This window comes from Xyrauchen texanus, chromosome 14 (assembly GCF_025860055.1).
Source record: "Xyrauchen texanus isolate HMW12.3.18 chromosome 14, RBS_HiC_50CHRs, whole genome shotgun sequence".
In the NCBI taxonomy this organism is placed as follows: domain Eukaryota; kingdom Metazoa; phylum Chordata; class Actinopteri; order Cypriniformes; family Catostomidae; genus Xyrauchen; species Xyrauchen texanus.
Window position 1 is genome coordinate 26,969,695 of NC_068289.1, and position 26,221 is coordinate 26,995,915.

A 26,221-nucleotide genomic window follows, 5' to 3' on the forward strand; every position below is an offset into this window, starting at 1 on the left:
GAATGTTGAAATGGAATATACGTTAAGCTGTTAGGGCTGAAAGAGTTGCACAAAATTGTGGAGAAGTAGTAATAAATGTAGTGGGTGTAATTTGCCTTGAAAGTGCTGTAATCAAATTAAAAAGCTTTTCCATGAAGAAAGCAAGCAAGAATTAAAATGGGTTACTTACGGCACAGATGTCACATTGTTAGCCAGTGAGCTTTCATAGTGTGGGATGCCTTTGCTGCTGACCACACTGATTTGCCCTCCCAGAGTGTTGGAGACCACACCCGCATGAATGCCGGCCAGACACAGTGGAGATGACTGCCAAGAGAGACAGAGAGACTTGAGACAGCTGACTCTCTGACTCACTCACCTAAAACCCACAAGCTGTGACTTGGTATGGTGAGGTCACTTCCTGGAGGCAATATCGCAGTGATATAATTTTTTGCTGCTATGATATAGAATACTCACGATCATCAGTAAAAATTCTTCCAGAGTTTAAACAAAGTTACACATTTTTACATCCATGTCCCAAAAACAACATACATTCTCATATGCCACATTATACATACTAAAAACAAGTTTTCGATGTGACAGCTGCCTTTATCACGTTATTGCTCCATGGTTGGTAGGATGTAAAATGTGGTACTCTCGTAAATAACCGAACTGTGTGTGTGCAGAATGATATTGGGGAAGTATCAATTAAACGCAGCCTTCAAATGGAGTTTGAATTAACATAATTACACGTTCTGCCCAAATAAAAAACCAAGCAAAGTACTAGTTACCAGTCCAAAACAGAATTCTAGATGATGCCCAAGTTGCCCACTTGTGATGTTGGAACGTGCATGTCAACATAAAAAAAAGATGGAAAGCAACTATTTAGCAAAATCATTTCAATTTCAGAGCTTTATTTCAATAATATTTATTTGTTATATGTGACAGATCATATAGTCAACTAATATAAAGTAGTTTTTGCAAATTAATAATTTGTTAGATACAATGCATTAACAAACCATATAGGTTGTGTAAACATGATGCAGGTGTGCTCAAATGAGCTTTTTTTTTCTTTGTGTATTTTAGTTTGGCTTCTTTTGTTTTTGACTTGAATGCATGAATCGTAATAATGAATGCCCAATTCGGAGGTAGAACCTTCCCAGGTGCACTTGAAGGCAGCATTAAAGAACGATGACAGTAAAAAATTGGTATTGGTCATAATTAAGTTTAATTGTGAATCCTGACTGTACAATTTATTTTATTATGCATTTTGTGTATTTTGTATGAGAAATAGTGCTAAAATTTGCCAGGAAGTACTATTAATTTAGCTGGTTAATAAACATCCCATCATCTGTGACTGAAAGAGAATAATAAAAAACAAAGATGAAGTATCAGTTACACATCTAATGCACATCATTAGATCCTTTTGTTGCATTAGGCTTAAAAATCCTTTTTTGTCAGTTTTTGTTGCAAATGAGAGAAAGATATATGAGATTGCTTAACGTGTCCATATTTTTCTGACCAAAATCACTTGAATGCACACTCACAAGTAGGAACTTCCCAAGAGGACTTCTATTGTTTTATATTGAGATAATTATATTGTCTATCCCCTAAAACCCAGTCCCAAACCATCACACAAACATATGCATTTTAAAATTTTCATTAAAATAATATTCAGTATTTATTAAACAATTTTCCTCATGGGGACCAAGTAGGAATTTCCCAAGAGGACTTCTATTGTTTTATATTGAGATAATTATATTGTCTATCCCCTAAAACCCAGTCCCAAACCTAACCATCACACAAACCTGTGCATTTTTAAATTTTCATCAAAATAATATTCAGTGTTTATTAAATAATTTTCCTCATGGGGACCCCCTCCACAGTTTGGACTGTGGACCCTATACAAGACCACAGACACGAAGTCACCGCAAACATACATCACTTCCTCTGGGCAAAATAAAGCACCACTCTCGCCACAAACAACACTGCGCACACAGACTTTTATAAGGAGTCATATGGGCCCCACACCAATTCTGAGGGTGTATCTGAGTTGAGAAAAAGACTTAATATTGCTGTCAGCTGGACTGCATTAGAAATCCATTCAGCCAAACCTGATCTAACATCTCCCTAAGAAACACGTTGTCATACATGCATAAAAACACGCACACATACATTCATACACGCAGACACACATACAAGAATGCTCCTAGGAGACCAGCGCCCTAAAGCTGACACACACAGAATCATTTACAATGACTTAACTTCAAAAGAACGTCTGATTCTCTCGCTCTCTCTCTCTCTCTCTCTCTCTCTCTCTCTCTCTCTGCCTGTCTCTCCTCCTAACTCACATATTCACACACCCTACTAAACACCATGTTGAAGCCTGCAACATGTTCTCAAAAGGCAACTGCCTTTTGTGTTAAAACTGACAAAATTCACATGTGAAATCATTCAAATAGTTTAAAGCAAGCAGGAAACACTGAAACCGTAATGAGGTCATCAGCAAGTATCTAATGTACAGCCAAGACAGTTAGTCAGTTCCATGCACTTAAAAGTTAGATTTCAGTCAGACTTAAACAATAATTCGTATTTTTTAACATGTCATGTAAACACATTAGTCTGCTGAAATCTTCATCTACACCTGATACAATTGTTGGGATGCTTTAACATAGGCCAAATCAGAGATGCTGGTCTTCACATGCGCAATATCTCATATCTTCTAGATGTGTTTTTAATAGTGGAGCTTGTACTGCTCTTCAAATACAGTGCACATTGCCAGAAATGCATCAAAATGTTCAAAGACGTCCATCTAGTGCATGTTTACATAGACCAGCAATTAAAAATAGCACAGATAAGTGCAAAAATGCAACTAGGACACATTTATAACCACTCAAAACAGCAAGATGCAGAATGGGTGTCCCATTTTAAGAGTTATAACTTAACATCACATCTTGACATTGGTGTAAGATGCATGATAATGGTCGAAGCAGTTTGTCTATTGCATGTTTATGTAGAATTTTTTTTTAAACATCATCCAGATGGGCACAAGAAGGTGTCCTCTGTAAGTCCCCTTTGGTGTAGAGGAATAGTTGTCCCATCTCTCCTCTTCACCTTTCTAACTGAGCGCCAGTGGGCGGTCCAAGGGTGCAATTATGTAAAAGGATGCGTTGATGTCTTGTTCTAAGATCTGTGTGATGCCACAAAGTAGGGAAAATCCAAACAAGCTGTTGCAACTTTGCTCTTTTTGTATTGAGGAATTTTTGAGTTCTGAAACTTATAGTATGTTTTTTTTTGTGTACTATGAATCCTTACATCAAAAGATCAAGGAAAATGTTATTCCTCATGTCATGACTCCTTTAAAAGGAATATTCTGGCGTTAAATGTACTGGTGTTACTTAGAGATTGACCAATAGTGGATTCCAATAACTAAGCTGGTGGAAAAGGCTATAATTCATTTATAGAATGTTAAAAACTTTTTTTAGACTTTCAATTCTATGATGGCAGACATAGAGGCTACAAGGACAAAATGAATAAAATCCCAGATTCAGTATATTGAGCAACCAAAGTCTCCCAATAATAACCAGAAAAATTTATATTTGCTTCATAAAGTTACTTTAAACTACAAACAAGAAATACACTTAGTTATTTCAGGACTCTAATTTTGAAATGTGTGTGTGTCACAAAATATCATGACAGACCAAGAGAGAGGGAGAAAGCATGTAAACTTAACACCTAGACAATATTGGCATACTTACGTCTCTGTATCCATGGGGTATGGTTCCCGAAACCTCTTCGAAATTAATCAGGCATCCCGCAGGACAGAATTTACTGCAAATGCAGGGCAGGAAAATAAGACACACAAACTAATAAAACATGCACACATGCATCAAATCCCGCTATACAAGTGGGTACCTGAACTCCGCTTCATTGAAGTGCTCTCCTTTCTCCAGGCAGGAGATGAGATCTGAAGAGAACAAGAAAAGATACACATTTTCTTTCAGTTTCTTTGAACCCTCTTGAAATATACAGTATTTACCTCTTTCAGATAAAACAGCAAATCAGAAGGTTGCCATGGTGACACTATAGATTCATGAAATTGTTCTGCTCTCAGAAAATATCAATCCATGTGTGTTATGTGTATTCATTGAGTGACTAAATAGGTGATGTAATAGATTGGTGTATTGTGTTTCATTTCTGTTTAATTAAAGCCTCCATCTGAATGAACGGATCATAGATATGGTATCCTGGTTCATAGATATGGCTCCGGTTTCTCCTTTGTGTGAGTTTATGGGATTGATTGCCCATTTTTCATCAACCTCCAGGCAAAAATCATAAATTTGATTGTTTAAAAAAGTAAGAGCATAGCTCTTCTCAAAAAGTCACATGATTTACTGTAGCCCATATAGTGTAGGATAATGTAGACACTGAAGTTTAATACTTAAGGTTAGGCATTTGGTCAAACCCCTAACCCTAAATATAAGCAAAAATAATAGTGGTGTATACCTTAGCAACTAATAACCCCAGCGTATACAGTATAAGAGTGTTTTTCTCAAGTTCAAGTTATTTTGTGGTGTTATTTTTGCCATTACTCATACCCACAGCACAGATTCATTTGTCTCTGTCCTGACTCATGGGAAATATGATCCCTCTCTCGCACTCTCTCTCTACACACACAGAACTGGGGTAAACAGGTGGATCTCCCACAAGGCACTTTGAATCCCTGACCTCCCTTTTTCAGAGGTCAAAGGGCAAATGTCATTGCTATAGACACCAAACACAGAAGTACACAGCTGTGAGTCCAAAGTTTTGGAGGTTCAGGATGTAGCGTCTTGTAAAGAGCACCTTCACAGAGCCTGTCTAATATGCTGTCTAAGATGAAGATGTGCTTATACTGCATTTCCCAGTCACAAATCTAAACATCAATCCAGCATTACACTGTGTCCTAAACAGATGTGTCACAATAAAACATAAAGAGATAAAAGCTTCCATGTAAATTTGAATGTTTTTTCTGACATTTTCAGCAATGCAGTATAGCATGCTATTATTAGAACAGCATTCTTCCACCTGAGAAATATTGCTAAATTATGACACATGCTCTCTGTTGCTGATGCCGAAAAAAGAATTCATACGTTCATGACCTCAAGACTAGATTATTGTAATGCATAACTGTTAGGATGTCCAGCAAGTATAATAAATTATCTTAATTGGTTCAAAATGTAGCTGCTAGAGTGCTGACTAGAACCAAGAAATACGACCATTTTATCATCTTTATATTAGCTACCTGTTAAATTTCATATTCATTTAAAATTCTGTTAACTACATACAAAGATTTGAATGGTCTAGCTCCACAGTACTTAAGTGACCTTCTGACACACTATATTCAATCGCGTTCATTACGATCACAAAATTTGGCACGTTAATAATTCCAAGAATATCAAAATCCACGAAAGGAGGTAGATCCTTTTCATACTTGGCTCCTAAACTATGGATTAATCTCCCTAACACTGTTTGGGATGCAGATACACTCACTCAGTTTAGGTCTAGACTAAAATACATCTATTTAGCCAGGCATACACCTAATTTATCCATCAATTCACAATTAGGATGCTTTAGTTAGGTCTACCGGAACCAGAAACATGCATCATGATCTATAATTCTGCATAAAATAGATTGGCATCTACGCTAATATTATTATATTTGTTTCTATGTCTCAACCTCGGGATTCATATTACATATTCCACTGCCTGAAACCTGGACATAGGATGGACCCTACCGAACCTCACCTGAATGACTCACCTGAATGACCTTAATCTCTACCTGCATCACCTTTGTCTACTGATGGACTACACTCTTGAAATGGAATGCATAGACTATCATTTAATTGCCAAAAAAAAAAAAAGCCTTCATCAGCCAACTAACTAAGGACAATTGCATCTATATGGACTTCTGCAGTTAATCCAGGATGGACTTCAAAGACATTAGTCACTAATCTTAAAGTTTATACGAAAAATATTTTCTTTTTATTTATAAAACACTGGAACCATGAATTCATTTCTGAAAATAAACAACTAATATGACCAACATCTTATGGAGTTTTGTGTTCCTTGTCACAGCTGCCTTCAGCTTGCTCACAGGGGATCTAAATACAATTATTATTTAATTATCTAATTTCGATACACAGTTTACAATCATATTTGGTAACACTTTATTTTGATGGTCCCAAGTAGATATTTAACTGACTATAAGTGACTTTTTAACTGACTATAAGTGTCATATCAACTGGCTTGCTATAGCTAGTAAACAGTGTTTCAACAAACATTCAGTAGACTATCAATAGCCTGTATAACAGCAGCAAAATAACAGCTTATTGACTGACTTGCTATAGCTAGTTAACAGTGTTTCACCAAATATTCAGTAGACTTTCAGTAGCCTGTATATAGAAAATTATGAATGACTTTTTACGTTACAATAATGTAAGGTCTAATGTTTACTAGCTATAGCAAGTCATTCGATAAGCTGTTATTTTGCTGCTGTTATACAGGTTATTGATAGTCTACTGAATGTTTGTTGAAACAATGTTTACTAGCTATAGAAAGCCAGCTGATAAGTCACATATAGTCAGTTAAATATCTAATTGGGACCATCAAAATAAAGTGTTACCTCATATTTAATCAAACTTCACGATGATGAGACATTATTACAGTTTCATTTGAGTTTTTTGTTAATGCACGATTTCATGTAAAGCTGCTTTGAAACGTGTTGTGAAAAGAGCTATACAAATAAAAATGACTTGACTATAATTGGTGGTAATGGCTAAGGCAATCATCACTATTATTATTGTTCATACATAGGATACTATACTGTACATTAACAACAATAATTTTAAGTAGAATTTTCCTTTTATCCATGATGTTATGGAGACAAGTTCTCATTTAAAAGTCTGTTAGCCTAATTTCTGCATGTCTATGTTTAATGATTTAATATGTCTGTTCATGTTTAATGCGTATGTATTATATATGTTTGACAATATATGTTTTTATGCCAGTGTCAAAGGTAAATTTCAATTCAATGGAAATTTTATGGATAATAAAGTGTAAACTAAACTGCATAGCAATCTGATCAAACCCCTAATTCAAAGTATTAAACTTGATCCAAACCGTTTGTTCTACAGACATGAATGATGCAAAATCATGTGGCTTGTTGAAGAGATGTGTGCTGTTACTTTTCTAAGCAATCAGACTTTATTGGTAGACAATAAAATGGGTTAAAAAATCCCAATAGTTACAATAAAAGGAGGGACCAGAGCAATATCTATGGACCAAATTATAATAAAAACTTGAGGGTTTCTTTTGACTTGGGCCAGTAAGTAACCACCTAGCAACCACACACAGCACCAAAGCAACTGCATAACAAGGTGCTAAAAAAACACTCAGAACACCTTAGCATTGTGACAGTGACTTTTACAAAGACAAGCTCCACTCACATTTTATTCAGAAACTGAGAAATCTAGCTGCTTAGATGCATTTCAATGTCAAACATTGTGACATACTGTATCTGTGAACAGTATGACATAATTTCCATTCATTTGAAATGTCAAAGTCTCTCATTTATTTATTAGTAATCTAATTGAACTGTCTGTCACTCATAATGTTTCTGGACACACCCTAAACCACAAACAGAAAGAATAACTAAACACTGTAACATTTGTGGAACTAAAGGTTTTAAAAGTTTATTGTTTTTTTGACAGTGACGTGGCACTTAAATATTTAATATTTAGTATTTAATATCTTGTTTTGTATGTCTTTATATTTGAGAGTATGACTGAAATAAAACAGACTTAATTATGTGTAAAGTTGTTTCCACAACTATAATGCAATGTTGCTGGTGTGACAGCATATCTGAAAGCACAAAAATGTGAATGCAGTGCCAGAGGGGTCATAAGTCATATGGATTTGAAGCTACACTGCTTTAAACATTTACAGTTGTGTACATAGTACAGGTAGGCCGATATATAGGTTTTACCGATTAATTAGTGCCAATAGTTGCTTTTTGGAATTATCTGCAAAATCTATGCAGATTTTCTTTTTCACTGTGTTCACTGAGTTTAACTGATTCTTCAGTTAAAGCTGTTTGGTTCTACAGCATAACAGCGGCTTCTAGGTGAAATAACAGTATCATTTGTTCACGCGTCTTTCGAATTGTGAAAAATGAAATGGCTGTGTGCAAAACCACGGCGTGGTCAATAAACGAGGTGCCGAAGGTCCACTCGTTCGCAATGAGGAAAATGAAAAAGTCTCTCAGGAAGTGTCTCAACTGTTGGCCACACACTGCTACCACCGGACCTACCATCAGTGTAGGGAAAAGTAAAAAAAAAACATAAAAGTGACTACAGACCCATCAAGGAAAAGTGGAAGTGGTTCGACCAAATGGACGCTATCTAAACCAGCGAGCAATGGGAGGGAGAGTGCCCTGGACTCAGCCACGATGGAGGATGGTACATTTTGTTACGTTAACTCTATATTCTGCTTGAAAGCTTCACTTTATTTAGTTGACAGCTACTGGAAGCTTGCTTCTAAAACAACCAGGCCAATTTAACTGTTATTTTTGTGTAAAATCATCATGCAACAACTGTTTTATGCAACACAATGAGCTAGTAGCTAACAGCTAGCAGTCGTGTTATTGTTTTGGTCAGTTTGTGTCGTGTTACGATTGTCACGGCAGTAGAGGCAGCGCAACTATGACGATCAGCCTATAATCCCACCCATGTTGTGATGGCACTAAACAACAGTGGAAATGCAAGCTCAGAAACGTAAAGCGAGTGGAGTTGAGTTGAACCGTAACGTGCAGTGGAAAAATGACATATGTCTGTGCCTGTCATAGCAAGGAAAGACTAAGACATTTTTAACATTCTATAAATCGATTTTAAAACTATCAGTTGATTAATCAGTTATCTGCCTTTTCCCCAATCTTAGTTATCGGTATTGGCAAAATCCACTATCGGTCAACCTCTAGTGCAAAGCAGTTTAATATCACACCCTGACACATACACACAGAATGGAGTGTTTACCTGTATGCTGATTGGTGGTGTAGGAGAGGAAGAAGCCACGGCCGTTGCTGTGTGGTCCACTCATGAACTGCACTGTGACCTGATGCCCCTCTGATTCAATTACAGCATCTCTCCATTCTCTCCCTCCACAGAACTTCACTGCAGAAAGAACAACAATATGATTTTCAATCAGCAGTCTGTACATTTGAGGATTTTTTATTATCCCATTATTATTATAAGTCTTAGAATGACTAATCGAAACTTAAATAACTTATTATGCTTTCTCTTCCCAAATTAAAGTAAATTTCTCCATTTATAAAAGACAAATGTGACCGAAGACCAGAAAAAGCAACACAACAAAAATACATTGACTTAGTACAGTATGCGTTTCTCACCAATTTCTGTTCGTCCGGATCCGACACCATTATAGAGTCTGAGGTAAGACACCTGGCAGTTATTTGTGTTGATGTCAAGGTCAGCGATGAGCACAAGAATGGTGTGTCCAGTGGTCACACTGATCTCCCACTCACACACAGAATGTGTGGGATAGGACAGAGGATACCCTAGAGACGCCAAGCTCCCAGTACCCACACCCAGAACAGTATGTCCACAACCGTCTCCTGAAACACATGCAGAAATGCTCAAACACTCTGCAGAGATCAGTATAGATTTAATGATTTGCAAATGAATCCTCATCCATGCTAAAATGTGCTATCATTCTTCACAAATAATGCCTCTCGGTTTCATGTTTTGATTTCTAGTGCAATGACATAATACATTTTTAAACATGGCTTAAATGTCCTAATTCTCCAAGTGGCCACAACATGCATCTAATATTTATCTTTAAAGCTTGTTGGATGTAAAATCTTAAGTTGGAAAGAGAAAGAGGCAGAAAGAGAGATGAGATGGCAGTGCGTTGCAGCTGCTTGTGCTGCCTGTCACGCGTTTACACACCAAATTAATCTCTGCTTGTGCTGTTGTTATGTAATCTGTGCTGGACAATATTCAGACCCCCCAAGCAAAAACAACAGCCTTGCGCACGCACGCACGCACGCACGCACGCAACACACACACTCACTCACTCACTCACTCACTCACTCACTCACTCACTCACTCACTCACTCACTCACTCACTCACACTCACACACACTCACACACACACACACACACACACACACACACACACACACACAATCTGCAGTGTTTCCAGTACAGAAATCCACCAATACAAACCTTTAAACTTTTGTGCATTGAAAAGTGTGTGCTCAGTTGTTTCAAACAATGGAAGGGAAGACTGGAGCAAGATGTCACATTTATACTCCAGTGAATATTTTGAAGTGTAGGTTTATATTTGAAAGACAATTTCTGTATAGACACATGACTGGTTGTCTTGGCAACAAAAAAATATGTTGAACATTTTCACCATTGTTGCCCTGGTAATTAGATACAGTTGACCCCACATTGACCTTTTGTGACACCATGTTCCAATAGCTGAATGTGATTTAAAAAAAATAATAATTTGGTGAGCAGAATTCACAAAACAAAGTCCTAATTTAAGACAGTTTTATTTGAAACCAACATATAAAACATCTAATTAGCAATTCGACTTATGACTCAACGTCTTATGCCTTAATTAGACCGCACGTGTAATTGCCATTACTGTAAATCTCCAATATGACATTAAAGAAGCATAAAGGCACCATCAAAGTCCATATGACTCATGCATTATTTTCAAAGTATTTTGAAGCCATACATAGTTTTGTGAATCGCAAAGGCTATGATTTACTATAAGTTAATATATGGCCTGCACGTACAGAGCACTTCAGTGAATGAGCAGTGCTACGTTGCTGACACACACTCATAGCCGGACACACATGACTGAATTTTACGCAACTCAAAGTTCTTCATGGAATGTTCAGTCAAAATAAAAGCCAGAGGGTTTTAAATATGAGAAATGATGACATTTTACGGAATTGTAACATTGAATTATCTAACTTTATTATTATTAAATGACAATAATATTAAAATTTACAGAGTAATGTGATTATCCTATAACAATTAAAATGAACGCAAAATTGATCCACAACAGAACCCATTCCACATTCCAGGTCAACACACTATGTGTGGGGGGAAATTGGCTTTATGTTCACTGAAGATTTTCACTAAAATAACTGTTAATTTTGCTGCCGCATTATCCACTAAAGTACCCAACAATAATGGTTTTCTTAATGTAATTTATGTCATTTTTCTCTTTATACTCTATTTTAGAATAAAATTTGAAGTTACAGAAAAAGCGGTTTCAGTGTACCCCTAATAATAATAATATTTAGAATTTGTTCAATTATTCCAAACAAAGTCTAATAAAAAAAATGGCAAAACTACCAATATTTATTATCGACTAGTAGGTCGGTTGTTTGAACAACTAGTCGACTAGGGTTGCAGCAGTACACCGGTTTCATGGTATACCATGAAAGATTTACGGTTTTCATACCATGTACATTTGCTTATCTACAGTATTGAGAAACAAAATGCAACCAGACAGAGAATCTCACCTGCGAATGCTCATCTCCTTTCCTCCTCGACTGTCAGACTTGTCAACTTGCCCCCCCCACACACACACACACACACACACACATGCAGCAGAGAAAATGTCAGAGAGGAGTGAGGTGAGGGGGTCTGAAATAAGGGAGTGTGTGTGTGAGTTAAAGCAGTGTTTCTCAACTGGTTTGTCGCAGGTCTATTCGGACTGGGTCGTGGACAGCAGGGAAAGAACTATGCCATGTTCTCCCATTGAAGATATTTCGGTGGCCGCCCAAGTGATAGCCTATTTAGGACTGCTGAGGCAGATTTAATGATAATTTTTCGATCAGCTAAAGGCTTCTCATCTGCACTTACGCACAAATGTAACGGAACCAGCTCGCGATCATGATCTGCTCTTCTCTCTGGCGCGCATGCAATAACCGGGCTTCCCTCGATATTGCGGTGCACAGACCTCAAAACAGATGTGATCAAATTAAATTCCAGTGAGACTTTTCTAGTTTAAAGGGGTCATGACATGAGAAACCAAATTTGCCTTGATCTTTTGGTATATAAGAGGTCTTTGTATCATTAAAACATCCTGCAAGTTTAATATTTTAAGACGTCCTCCCCATTCTAAACGAATCATTTATTTAATCAAGCTCAAAATACAGCTCGTTCTGGATTCATGGTTAGAAGTGACGTGTCGGTTAGAAGTGACATAACAGCGTTTGCATATGACCGCCTCCAGCACAAGATAACTACGCTTTAAGCGCAAGACAGCTACGCTCATTTCGTATCGCCGTGAGCCTCACAAGTGTTCAGTCGATGGACAGCGAGCTCTGACAGAGACTACTTGTGCACAGGAAAATTACGATGCCACACAGATGTGCTGTTCCTGGCTGTGGTCAAACAAAACCTCTGAATAAGCTGCCGAAAGATCCAGGCGTCAGGGAAAAATGGATGCAGTTTATTTTTTGCGGACGTTCCAGTCACGGCAGTGTTAACTTAAGCGTTTGTTCTGTACATTTTAAGGATGACTGTTTTGAGAACAAATCTCAATATGATGCTTTCTTTGCCAGAAAACTGTTGCTCAAAGATAAGTCCGTGCCGACTATTCTGGGAACAACGACGACGCTAAACTGTAAGTAGGCCTAATCTATTTTAAACTTTAAACTACTTTTTAAAGCGCAATTTCATTCATTATGAATAATCACAGTGTTTTTACTTAGTTTACTTGCATATTGTTCTGGCTGGAAGCGTCAATAATTGATACATAGGCACTGACGTTAGCCAATCATAACAGTGAGCGTTAACACTGAAGTCTTAAATGGAAAACGCCCCCAAAACAGACTGTTTGAATCAGAGGATGAGAAACAGGGTGGGAAAAGGTCATAAATCACTAGATTTTAAAAGTTTTTCTTAAAAAAAAAATATATTAATACTATAATTGCACCTAAGGGAACATAATAATACAATAAAAAAAACCATGTCATGACCCCTTTAAAGCATTACGGAGGAAGACAAGTTGAATCTCTCAAACAGTAGGCAGCCCGTACATACCAAACAGCACTGAGGAGGAAAAGAGCAACACTGTGCTATGCGCTATTATTGTTTTTTTATTATTACAAATCATCAACTTTACAAAACTGTTTCACGATTTTACATAAGTAAAAGTAACAGTTATATTTTGACAAAATGTTATAGTTTCTTATGATCTTAATATAGAATCTATTAGACCTCATTTTATGTCAACAGTGGCAGTTGTAGTTAAAGTTTCAAGATGTGTTTCAGCTAGTATTTATTTTTTCATAAATACTATAATTTGTTATTATTACTACTATTATTTAAGACTAGCTACACTCACCTAACCATGGTAATGAGGAGCCTTTCCTCCTGTGTAATATGTATGTTCTGTTTGAATTATGTTTGAAATTAGGAAACAAACGGGATAATAATGGGCTCATATAAGCAAATATGCTCTTAAATTCTTAAAAGGGGGAAGAGAAAACTTCCTGTCGCTTTTGTTTTTGACGTCAACAACAAAAATAATGTCACTTGTTGCATGTCCTTGTATTTGAAATAGACAAAGTGGCCGCACTATGCATATACTGTTTATTTTGCACAGACGCGTTTCGGCGACACTGAAGAAGGCACACACCGAAACGCGTCTGTGCAAAATAAACAATATATGCATAGGGCGGCCACTTTGTCTATTTTATATGTTATCTTTTAGGCCAGCACTCTTAAAATTCATTATATACACTGAGTGAAGTCTGCTCTCATCCTTACTTACTTGTATTTGAAAACCATTAACAAAACTATGCACGATAAAAAGAAATGCGACCCAGGATACATTAAATACAGGTTACGTTTTTACTATGGTGGGTCGCCACTTGATTTCCAATGTAAAATCTGTCCTGAAGCAAAACCAGTTGAGAACCTCTGAGTTAAAGGTACAGACAGGAGCAGTCTGGCTGTGCTTTTGCAAACCTACAGTATATATGTTAATTATTAACAATCATAGGACATTATTTTAAAAGCTCACACAGCTGATGTTATTTTTGTATTTAGTAGTTAATTTAACATGCTATGCTCACATGTAAACTAACATGCTTTAGTAATATAACATGTTATAGTTACGTACAATTTTTTATCATGTTTAGAATTTGGTTTATTATTATAATTCTGTTAGCTTTCTTATTTTCAAAAGGGAGACTTTTTTTTTTAAAGAAAATGGTTTCAAGTTTCAGGTATAATAAAGCATTTGTTCAACCAAACAAACTCTTCTGTTTTCACTCCTTTAAGGGTCATTGTAACTGATAATAATTGTGTAATACCGTGTACCATGATACAGTGAAACCCTGATATTTTCTGAGATAGTTATCATACCATGGAAATCTCATTCCATTGCAACCCTATAGTCGACTAGTCAGTGTTATGGTCACGTAATGCCATTTACTATAGAGGGATATATAGATGCCAAGCACAGCACATCAACATATGTTACATATGGATAATCCACAAATAAAAAGGCTAAATAACTATAACATCTAGTTTTCTCAAAACTAGCAAAAAAAGAAAGGCTCCAATACAGAGCTGCACAAAACCGCTTATGCGCATCCTGAACGCAGAATGATGCAGATTTTGTCTGGGTGCTCCTCGATACAGATTCAAAAACACAGAACTGCAAGATAATATTGCAGGTACACATCTAGTTCACGACATCAAGCAGTTTAAACTGCAACTATTTATTCAAGCAGTGTACGACAGAATCAGCAAAAGACTTTAATCTCTCCATAGCACCTCACAAATAAGGGAATGTTGCTCATAGCAGAGGATTTAATGTCTGACAACTACCATCTTGTAATGTGTTTTTGATGCAGCACTTTGATGGCTGAAACAGCTGAGGTGCATAAATGCACTAAATTTAAAGCATTAAAGAGACTAAACTTCTTACAGAGTGTTTTACTGTGCTGACTATTATTTTAAGCTTTTAAGCACAGCAAGTTATAATCACGCAAAACTGCTCTCAAAAGAATCTGCATCTCTCAATTAATTTGTCTCCCATTAAAACAATAGGTTACTCACGTAACCCCGGTTCTCTGAAACATCGAGTGGAGAGATCCACCTATGGGAAGGGCATCCGTACCTGACCTCTGCAGAAGCATCCAATTGCACCAAGTCTGGCTAGACAGACAGAAGCGCGTGTCCTATGCTCGGTAAGGTCCCGCCCCTTACCTAAGGGCATATAACAATCTGCAGCGCTGCTGCTCCTCAGTAAGAATATTACGCTTCTCGTGCAGCAAGCGGGGCAAGCTGGTGGATCTCTCCACTCGATGTTTCAGAGAACCGGGTTACGTGAGTAACCTATTGTTCTCTTTCATCATCTCGTGTTCGAGATCCACCTATGGGAGACATGGACAGCTCCCCGATTGCCCAATACACTCACAGTGAGGTCCTGCAAGCCAGAAAAGGGAACGGTCGCCCCAAGGAGGCGGTGCTTGACACGTCCCGTAATTACACACATGGCAACCCTGAAGCACACAAGTGAGAACTGTGTACTGGCAGAGCTGAAGAAACATGTTAGTGGCACAAACATAAATATCAGCCCAGCAGCACCCAGTAAAGACAACACCCAGCAGGAATGTTAATGCATGCTCGGTGACATGAATGTGTACAGCCAACCGGCCCATTACCCCTTTTTCCCTACTTCATATATGTATATATATATATATATATATATAAAATATATTACATATATAAAGAAAAAAGGAACCAACAGGGAGGGGCTATGAAGAACCCACCCCAGGACAGAATGAGCTACCGGGGTCCTGGTTACATCCAGTCGGTAGTAACGTACAAAAGTATGGGGAGAAGCCCAGCTGGCAGCAGAACAGATGTCCTGCAATGAAACTCCCCTGAACAGAGCCCAAGAGGCGGCCATGCCCCTCGTTGAGTGGGCTCTGATGCCTTCTGGAGGCAGCACTCCTGAAGATTCATAAGCCAAAATTATAGCTTCCACAAGCCAATGTGAGAGGCGTTGCTTAGAAATGGGATTCCCAGTGAGGAGGAGCCCAAGAGATAAAGAGCTGATTGCTCTTCCGAAAAGCACTGGTCCTATCCAAGTAAGCCCGCAGGACACGGACCGGACACAGACCATTCAGCCTCTGATCCTCTTCAGATGAAAAAGGAGGAGGGTGAAAAGCGGAAAGCTCCATTACCTCACACGAGAATGCTGGGAAGCATTTCGGCATAAAGGCCGGGTTAGGCTTAAGAAAAACCTTATCTCCACTAAGAGGAATTTAGTGCACGAGGAATGAACAGAGAGTGCATGTAGGTCACTGACACGTTTAGCTGATGCTAAGGCCAGGAGCAACGCTGTCTTAAAAGACAGAATTTTCAGGGAAACGCCTCCCAGGGGCTCAAAAGGTGGCTGACATAAAGCCTCCAGCACCATGGAGAGGTCCCATTCAGGGACAGTCCTTCTAGTAACTGGGAGAGAACGGCGGGCACCCTTCATAAATCTACTGAATGAGGGGGTGCTGCCCTGCCGTTAAGCCATCAAACCCAACATGACAAGCGGAAATAGCTGCCAGGTAGACCTTAATAGTGGAAAAAGTCCTGCCTTTATCCATAAGGTCTTGTAAAAAACATAAAATATCAGAGACTGAACACTGATATGATGTTGAACCACGCTCATCACACCACCCTTCAAACACTTGCCACTTACAGTCATATAGGGACCTTGTGGAGGAAGCCCTAGCGTTCTGTATAGTTGCAACCACCCGTGGGGGAGCCCCATCGAGCTTAAGTTTGTCCTCTCACGGGCCAAGCCCACAGAGCCACCCTGTCCGGGTGTGGGTGATATATTTTCCCGTTCAGCCTGAGACAGCAGGTCTGTGCGAAGAGGGAGGGGCCACGGTTGGGCATGCAGAAGAGGAATTATCTCTGCCAACCATGGTGCCTTGGGCCACCTGGGTGCTATCAAAATTAGGGACAGGCCCTGCTCTCTCACCCTGGCCAGGGTAGGAATTAACAGGCACAGGGGAAGCGCGTAGAGCAGCACTTTGGGCCACGGGTGGGCAAGTGCGTCCACGCCGAGGGGCGTCCTCGTCCCTTAGCGAGAAGAACATAGGACAGTGGGAGTTTTGGCGAGGCGAAGAGATCTACGTTCAGCCTTCCGAATTTCTCCCACAACATGCCCACTATCTGGGGGTGGAGTCGCCAGTCTCCGTGAGAGCGGGTTCCCCCTCGACAGAAGGTCCGCGCCCTGTTCAGGACACCTGGAACATGGGTTGCCCGTAACGACAGGAAGTGCCGCCTGCTCCACACCAAAAGCCTGTGAGCTAGGGCATGAAGCTTGGGCGGCGCATGCCGCCCTGGCGATTGATGTGAGCCACTGCAGTGGTATTGTCGCAGCTGAACGAGCACATGATGCCCCTGCAGACGGGGAAGAAAATGATTCAGAGCTTTCCATACGGTCATGAGCTCCAGATAATTTATGTGGGCTGAACGAAGTTCGCTCGACCACGAACCGTTCACCGTCCTGCCCTCCTGAGTGGCTCCCCAGCCTGTTAAGGACGCGTCTGTCGTTACCACTTTTCGCAACACAACAGCCCCGAGAGGGGTCCCATGTGCGTACATGTCTGCACTCCTCCAGTGGCGCAAGGCTGCTGTGCACGAGCGTCACTGTGACAGAGCGGCAGAGGTCGCGTAATGGGCTGAAGTGGAGGGATAAAACCCACTTCATGAATGCCCTCATACGCAGAAGGCCCAAAGGCAAAACTTGAATAGCTGATGCCATAAGACCCTGTAATCTGAGACACTTGCGATATGGCACATTCGTCCCCTCCTTGAATTGTGATAGACAATTCATTAGAGAGCGAACGCGTTCTTGTGAAAGGCGCAGCGCATTGAGATTGAATTCAGCTCCAGACCCAGGAATATAACACTCTGGGCAGGTGTGAAATTGCTCTTGCTCACATTCACTCTGAACCCGAGTGATGTGATGTGCGTGAGCACACGGCGAGTGTCTTGTACCACCTCTTCCCCGGAATTGGCTATGATTAACCAATCGTCTATGTATGTTAGGATCCTGAGACCCGTTATTCTCAGCGGCGCTAAGCCCGCTTCCGCACATAGACAGAACACCCTCGGACTCAGCGAGAGGCCGAAAGGGAGGACTGTGAATTCGTAGCATATGCCCTGATAGGCAAAGCGAAGAAATTTCCTGTGCGGGGCGTACATATTGATGTGGAAAAAGGCATCTTTCAGATCGACTGATGTGAACCAGTCGTTCTGATGAATTGAGCGCGAGTGTGCCGTGTGTTAACATTCTGAAATTGTATTTCCTCAAATGTTTGTTTAACACTCTGAGATCCATAATAGGACGGAGAGAGCCGTCCTTCTTTGGAACTAGGAAATAACGGGAGTAAAACCCCTGATTGCATTGATCTCGGGGTACTACTTGAATCGCCCCTTCACGAGGAGGGAGGAAATTTCTTCTTTCAGAATGTGTGCAGCGCTCTTTTCTGTGTGAGAAAAGATAACGCCGCCGAAAGGTGGAGGTCTCCTGGCAAACTGGAGCCTGTACCCTTTCGTTATGGTTCGAATCACCCACTCGGGAGCCGACACAGCCTGCCAAGCTGTTGTGTGGCTCGCAAGTGAGCCCACTTGAGCCGGGAAGCGCTTATTGCTGCGTTTATGCCCGAGTTGCTCATTTGAAATACAATGGCGCCATCTAGTGGACAACATAGGGGCGACATAAGGGGTTGTGGAGAGATGTTCTCTCTCTGTGCTGGATTTTTGTGATTTTTTGTGTTCTTTTTCTTTTTTGAAACACTTGGGCCGAAGCCTTTATTGAGTGTGTGGGAGAGATGTAATAGGGGCTGTGTGGTGACACTGCTCTCATACTGTTTCTCACTGTAAACACTTCCAGCACATGGAAGTTCCCTGATATGGGCTGAACAGGGGAACACACATGGTTCTGAACCGAACACACAGGGTGGGCACCCACTGGTAGGGGGCTGACCCCACCGAGTGAAACCCTCCTTTTCTTGAGAACTTGGAGGGTCGAACAAGAGTCCGGGGGCTGGTGGCCCGAGAACGTGGACTCAAAGCCCCCTGAGGCCATGGATCAGGCCGGCCGCTTCCGTTTAGAATCGGAGGGGTAGAGTGGGGGGTTTCTTGGCCGCAGCCGCGTGAAAGACATTCTACCCCAAGGCTTAGCAGAAGGCGGGTTACCCTGCTGATGAGGTGGCTTATTCCGAGGCTTTGCCTTACCGGGGTAATGGAAAGGACGCCCGAAGCAGGAGGGTTGGGTGGTCGCGTGGTGGTGCCTGGCGCGGTGCCGCTCTCCTCGGGAGGCATAATTTTAGCGCTCGTCCTCCTTCCTCTTGTCGTCGCAACGCTGTTGCATTAAAGCGACGGCAGGGCCAAATAGAGCCTGGCCAGGCTCTACAGGGGCACCCGCAATGCGCCGTTTCTCACTGTCAGGGAGGCCCGACAAGTTAAGCCAAAGAGCACGTTCTCCAGCCACTGAGAACGCCATAGAGCGCCCGCGAGGCTTGGACGGCCTGGCGGGCATTACGGAGAACAAGGTCATTCACCGTAACAATCTCCTTCCACAGAGAGGGTGTGGGGGTCCCTTTTTCCAATTGTTGCCCCATATCGACCAGGAGTTCAGCCTGGTATGCAGACAGAAGAGAGGAGACATTGAGGGCTCTGACGGCCAAGGCCGAGGCTTTGTAAGAGGCCTGGTGTATAGAGGCAGAAAACCGGTCCATTTTGTTCGGAGAACAGGTTTGGGGGGCAAGTAGACCACCTTGAGATGGATTAAGGTGTCTGGCGACAGAGGGCTCGATGGCGGGGGTCACCCATCCCAAGGGCCGTCATGTCCTTTACTTCAAGGCCCGCGAGACCGTGTTTTAGGTCCAGCGGGTCCCCCAAAAGTACCTCATATGCTTTGCGCATGCAGGAAGGACGGGGAGAAGTTGTTTTCTCGAGCCTGGAGGGGGTCCCAGGAGTTTCCGTCATACACGTCCCTCTCTTGGTCAGTGGCACTTTGTAAAGCTGGCCATTCGATATTGAGGCGAGCGGCTGCCGCTCACAAACCTCGATGAGGACAGACTGGGTGAGGGCTGCAGGGGCGTTAGCCTGAGTCACAGAAGACGGGATGGCATCCTCGTCCTCCGAACCTTCAAGAAGGCCCGCATCGTCGTAGTCACCAGAACCAGCCGGCTCATTGGCTGAACGAGGGGTCCACTGAGAGAATCTCCTCAGGAAATTCGGGTTGTGTTGATCAGCCCAGCTGAGCGAGGCCGCGCCCGGAGGAAACCAGGAGCGCGTCGTCATCACCGTTACCCCCATCGGAGTCGGAGAGTTCGAGGTCGGTGCACTGGGTAGCGGCGACCTTGAGCCTCCGGCGGCGGAGTTTTTAGGCAACGCCAGGCAGTGGCTACAGTTTTCCGGAAACTCTAGAGCCTCCTCCGCATGTTTGAGACCCATGCACACAACACATAAAGGATGGGAATCCTTGGCTGCGATGAGGGCACCGCACGCGGCCGGGCAGGCACGCGATAGGCTGCCCCCAGAGGAGGCCGTGAGGCTTAGAAAATGCCATAAATGTTCGAAAACTCCGAAAAATCCTTGCGTGGAGCAGGAGAGAGAAAAGGCGGGCAGCCTGGTGGTAGTTTAGAGCGAGCTTGGGCGGCTTGCAATAAACAATAAACAGCTAAGTTGGCTGAAAAAAGGTTAATCACGTCAGGCGGAGGCTGATCTGTGCGATGTATCCTCCTGTAGACGGGTGAGTGAAAAACTCTAATTTCAACCGAGCTGAGTACAAAACAGAGGTCGCGAGAAGCGAATGTCAACTGAGGAGCAGCAGCGCGTGCAGATTGTTATATGCCCTTAGGTAAGGGGCGGGACCTTACCGAGCATAGGACACGCGCTTCTGTCTGTCTAGCCAGACTTGGTGCAATTGGATGCTTCTGCAGAGGTCAGGTACGGATGCCCTTCCCATAGGTGGATCTCGAACACGAGATGATGAAAGAGAACCACTACCACTAAAAATATGAATGTTAGTAGTTGACCCACTAATCGACTAGTCAGTTGTTGGACAACTAGCCGATTAGTCGATCGCCATAGCAAATCTCTAACTTAAAAAAAATATTTTGGGGGTTTTTGGCCCTGTGTGTCTATGATTTTCGGTTTCTGACAAGAATTTTCAGTAACACTTTATTTTAGTGTCTTTGCTATGCACAATACATGTATTAACTATAGTAATAACAGTCAATTATGCATAATTACAAGCAACCAACCCTAAACCAAATCCTTACAAAAGACATCCAATCAATACAATTTGATTTCACTGTATTGTCAATTTGAATGACCATTTATGCACAAACCAAACCCACAAACAAATGTCCAAATGGCTGAAAATCCCCTACTCTCCCAACAACCAGAAAATAATTGCACAGAAAACAACAAGTGAGTTGTATATTTTCAGCACCCAATGTTTGTCCTGCCATTTAAAAACAAGACGATGTAGCCCAATGTTTAAAATACAATGATTGCATGTATTTACTAATATTAAAATCAACTTACAGTCCATTGAAATTCTGCATATACATTTTATCAGAATTGGAACTGAACCAATGGCATTGATGATGCCATGCTCTCCCAGTTCAGCTCCAGGAACTCTATCCACTGTGCTCTTGATCGAGACACTTATCCACAGATTACACTAGAAGGACTGAACCTATAATAAGTGTACAACTAGTTGCTTTGATTAAATGCGATAGCTTTCAGTTTGGACAGGGGCTTTACAGAATGCACATGCACTCACTACATATTTGGAAAAGAAGAGGGAGCTGCGGTAAGCCCATGTAAGGCGTTGCGTCATCACGTTTTCTGCTGCTCCAGCTGTTGCAAAAAAACAACAATGAAAGTAGCCGTTCACGATGAACACGTAAAATTTTACGTCCGTTGGTGCTGTTTTTCAATCGTATACCTATGTAAACATGCGCTAGATGGACGTCCTTGACCGTTGCGCCGCGTTTTTAGACGCAATGTCAGGTTAAAAAGAATTGTCTATCGAGGCACCTGCGTCCTGTTGCGTTTAGCCTTTTTAAAGCGCAAAAACGCGTTCGGTATGAACGGCCCCTAACACTTTAATCAAGCGTGCATACACAACGCAAATTCGTTATTTAGTGATGCTTTTAAGCAAACTTTGTTGCAGTAAACTCATGAAAATTTCAGACTTCCTGATTAAGTGTCTTGGTTAAATGTTGTTAGTGGGATTATGTCTTGATCAAGAAAATTAATGGTGAAATTTCACGACTCCTTTTGGGATATAAACTTACAATCTTTCAGTAACCACCCCAGATCTGTACCCACTAGACCACAGCACCTAGAGTGTTTGTTGTGAAACCGTAATTACTCTCAAAGCCAGATGTAGTGGTGGGGTGGTTTAAGAGACGTTATCCCAATTCATAAAAACCTTAAAACCGGCGCGGGATGATCACGTACCTTTCTGCGCCCAAGAGCTTCTGGCACCGAGGAGGAGGATGAAGACGATCAGGATGACGACCGCAGTCCCTCCGGTCCCTCTGCCCACCATTACCGACGCGTCCATCCCAGCAGCCTGCAGTCCGAATGCATAATGCAAACGTGTTCTGATCCAGCCGCGAGTGTGTATGTGTACTATCGGGATGGTTTTATTGACGCTCCCTGAACTCTTCTGCGGCTCACCTTTAGAACAAACACGGGCTCTTCATCCCCCAGTTCTATTACACGACTTCCTCAACTTCCGCTCCTCCCACCACACAGCGGCCCCTAGATGGGAATTCTGTGGTATTCCATGAATTGTTGTGGATAGGGAAAGATCAGTGGTTTGTTTTTGTTTTACTGAAAGATATACTCTAAACATTGGACAAAAGTTCAACATTATGCAAGAAAACAAATTTGTCATCTATTGTAATAGAAAAGTGTTTTTGTATGTAAAAAGTGCATAAATAATAAATTTGTATGTCCTTGTTAGATAAAAAAACATATAAATGAGCAAATATAAATCAAATATAAATATAAATGTCACATTTCTCTATAAACAAAATAAGTTTTTTGATTTTTATAATAGAATAGAATAGAATACTCTGAACAATGAACAAAGATTTAACAATATGCAAGAAAACACATTTTCCATGTTTTAAAAAAATATTTACAATAGTAAAGTAATAATGTATGAAGACAAAAGTTGTACATAAATGATAAATTATTATGGCCTTGTTGTTGATATATAATGTCAGAAGACATTTTTTTTTATCGTTAAAGCCACTGTAAAGAACATGCTATTTCAAAAGATTAATGTCAGAGGTTTGTTTTTGTTTTAATGAAAGATTAGCTATTATTAATAGAGAAGTAAGTTGTGTACAAAAAAGTAATTAAAAAAAGGCAAAAATAATATATTGTGATGGCTTTGTTAGAAAAATTATCAAATATGCAAATGTAAATCATCATCATCAAACATCATACAAGAAAACAAACTTGTCATGGGTAAAAAAAATAAAAAAACAATAATAATAATCATTCTTGGCCTATGAATACTTTAAAAGCTGTGCATGTGTTGTTATGCCCTTTGTTTAAGTGCTTAGAATGGTGGATGTATGATGCCCATTTTCTCTTAAGATTTTCTCTTAAAGAATCACTGGGGGAAAAGTTATGTGAACAGCTCAAATAATTATAAGATTTATTTTAAATGGGATCAGTGGTTTGGTGAGTCCATGTCACATTTCCTTGAAATGTGTAAAGAGAAAAAAGTGCAGATGAAAAAAAAAAAAGCTGAAAAAAGAATCCGATCCTTCACATCAAAGAACCCTTGGGTAGTTTCAATACATCTGCATAGGCTTTGACTGTTAACACATCCATTATTTTAGTGCAAATTCCAAGTTGCATTACATTATATACAAAAACTGTCAGCCACAACACAGATTCATGATTTTGGCCACATCTGATATGTTCAGAAATTTATTTTGATAAACAAAAAAGTCAAGTAAGATCAATAGAAGAATATTAAAAATGAGAAGGTCATTTTTTTTTCTCTCACACAAAGACAAGTTTAAAATAGTGGCAAACATTTCCCAATTCCTCGCTATTGATTAAAATGGTGCCATCCTTCACAGAATCAGACAGTGATGAACTTCTGTTACTGGTGTAAAAATTATATTATTTCTCCTCTAAACGCCTCATATTAAACAAGTTTGTTCATATTGTGCTAAGGCCTAAGATTTGACTCTAAGAGGTGTTTAACTTTTTGGTGTTTCTCTCCCTTGGACCAAAGGAAGGCCTTTTCTTTTTCTCTCTTTTGCTTAATGCCCACTAATGCTTTCTGTCTACTAATTTTCTTTCAGTATTCTGACCTTGGGATAGCTCTGTGGTGAATCAGAGTCTTTCAGCAAGGCTGTTATCTTATCAGTCTTCTCTCTGTACGTCCACATTGTGTGTGCGTGCGTGCGTGCGTGTGTGTGTAGGGCGTCATTAATTGTAAATCCTCACACAATGACGCCATCTAGTTGTATAAGACTGCTTCACCTAGTTAAATTTCAAAGAGAATACGACTGCCACATAGTGGAAAGACGAGGTAAGGCCAAAGAAGCCATTCAGTCAATGAAAGAAATTCCAAAAGGTACCATGGAAGGCTATTATTATTTGTAATACAGTGGCATATTTGGAAGTATCTTATAGTATCAGGTAAACACCATGTTACAAAAATAAGTGTCATGATATTTCTTAGAGTACCATAGTATTTCCATCAGATACAATCACTGTACCATGGTCCCGACACTGCACTTTTATATATTTTTTTTGGTTTGGCAGGCCTATCTTACTCCAAAGCATTAAAATATAAAGTTTTTCACCAAATTAGACAATAATAGAAATAGCATTTTCTACTGTGTAATCACTTGTGACCAGTGATGACCAGTGACTACCCTCTAGTGGACAAATTACTTAAACTTGGAATCTTAGAATTTGCTAAGAACTCCAACCTTAGCCTTTAAGATAACTTAAAACTAATTTAAAATTCTAATTTAAGAGCAGAGATGAACTCACTTTCTATCATGTGATGAGATACTGTGGGATATATATTTCATTATATGCTTGTTATGGCATTTGGAATCCACTGTTTCATATTTTTTTGTAATTTGTACTGAATGAATACAATATTAATGTAATCACATGGTAATTTTAGCTGCTTTAAAAACAACCATGGTACATTGCCATGGTTCTTGGCAAAAAAAAAAAAACATTTTGTTATGATAAAACCATAGTATTGTCATACCTTTTGGTACATTATGTTAATGGTGCCATTGACCACATTGCATCATAAATTGCTCTCCAATCTCTTTAGGCACTCTGCCTCATTAGCTTAGAAGAGATAGAATGAATCTCTTCTGCTGCTCTGACCTCTAAGAGTCTAAATTGATCATCGGCACCACAGTGGCTAACTTACAGAGTATTTCAAAACAAAGAATTCAGCAGAGCATGCAGCACAAAGCATGCAGATCAAGCAGTCTGTTTTTCAGCACTTCTCTGCAGCTGGGAGACACTAAGCACATTTGTCAAATGACTTAGCTTTGAGCATTCCATTGAATAGTACACAAAAGGACCCAGAGTATCTAATGTGCTCCTACCATGCTAGATATGGCTCATAATCTCAAATAATTCTGTCTTAATTTTAAAAGGTTAAAAGTAAAACTCCAAGTTAAATACAAAAATGAAGTTCTATGAATTATTTCTTAAACTTCTCTTTTAAAGCTGCACTATTTAAGATATTTTTTAGTTAAAATGAACAAAAGTCCATTACTGAGTGATAATATCCCTTTCCTTGCCTTACGGTTTGTCTACAATAATGATTTTTATTTTGAGCTTTTGAATCGAATTTGTAGCAAAATCACAGGTTAACGTCATTCATCCATGCATAGTTACGTAATGTCCATAAGTACAGAAAAGAAGGGCCTGCTACTGTGTGGCATGTGTGTGGTGGCTGGGGAAGATGCGGCTGGTTCAGGACAGCAGCGACAGTACAGCAGTCTCTGGGTGGATGTTTAATTGTTAACTGTTTGGCAAAGTTGCTTGCTATACTGCTTGAATATGTTTTCTGGTAGGGCTGTTGAAGCCTAC

General features: G+C 40.3%; 1 protein-coding gene across 2 annotated transcripts in view; it reads right to left on the reverse strand.

Annotated features, from left to right (window-relative positions):
• LOC127655119 (discoidin, CUB and LCCL domain-containing protein 2-like) overlaps positions 1-22,850 on the reverse strand; it is a 43,719-nt gene extending 20,869 nt beyond the window's left edge. The window contains exons 1-6 of one of the 2 annotated variants that reach the window (XM_052142751.1): positions 22,574-22,850; positions 9,421-9,642; positions 9,047-9,184; positions 3,892-3,943; positions 3,735-3,807; positions 170-303 (exon numbers count right to left, since the gene is read on the reverse strand). In XM_052142751.1, the coding sequence (XP_051998711.1) occupies positions 170-303; positions 3,735-3,807; positions 3,892-3,943; positions 9,047-9,184; positions 9,421-9,642; positions 22,574-22,679 (725 nt within the window). In that variant the 5' untranslated portion in view covers positions 22,680-22,850. Of the gene's footprint in view, positions 1-169; positions 304-3,734; positions 3,808-3,891; positions 3,944-9,046; positions 9,185-9,420; positions 9,646-22,573 lie in introns of both variants that reach the window. The other variant, XM_052142750.1, reaches the window with a different exon arrangement.
• Between the last annotated feature and the right edge of the window lie 3,371 nt (positions 22,851-26,221).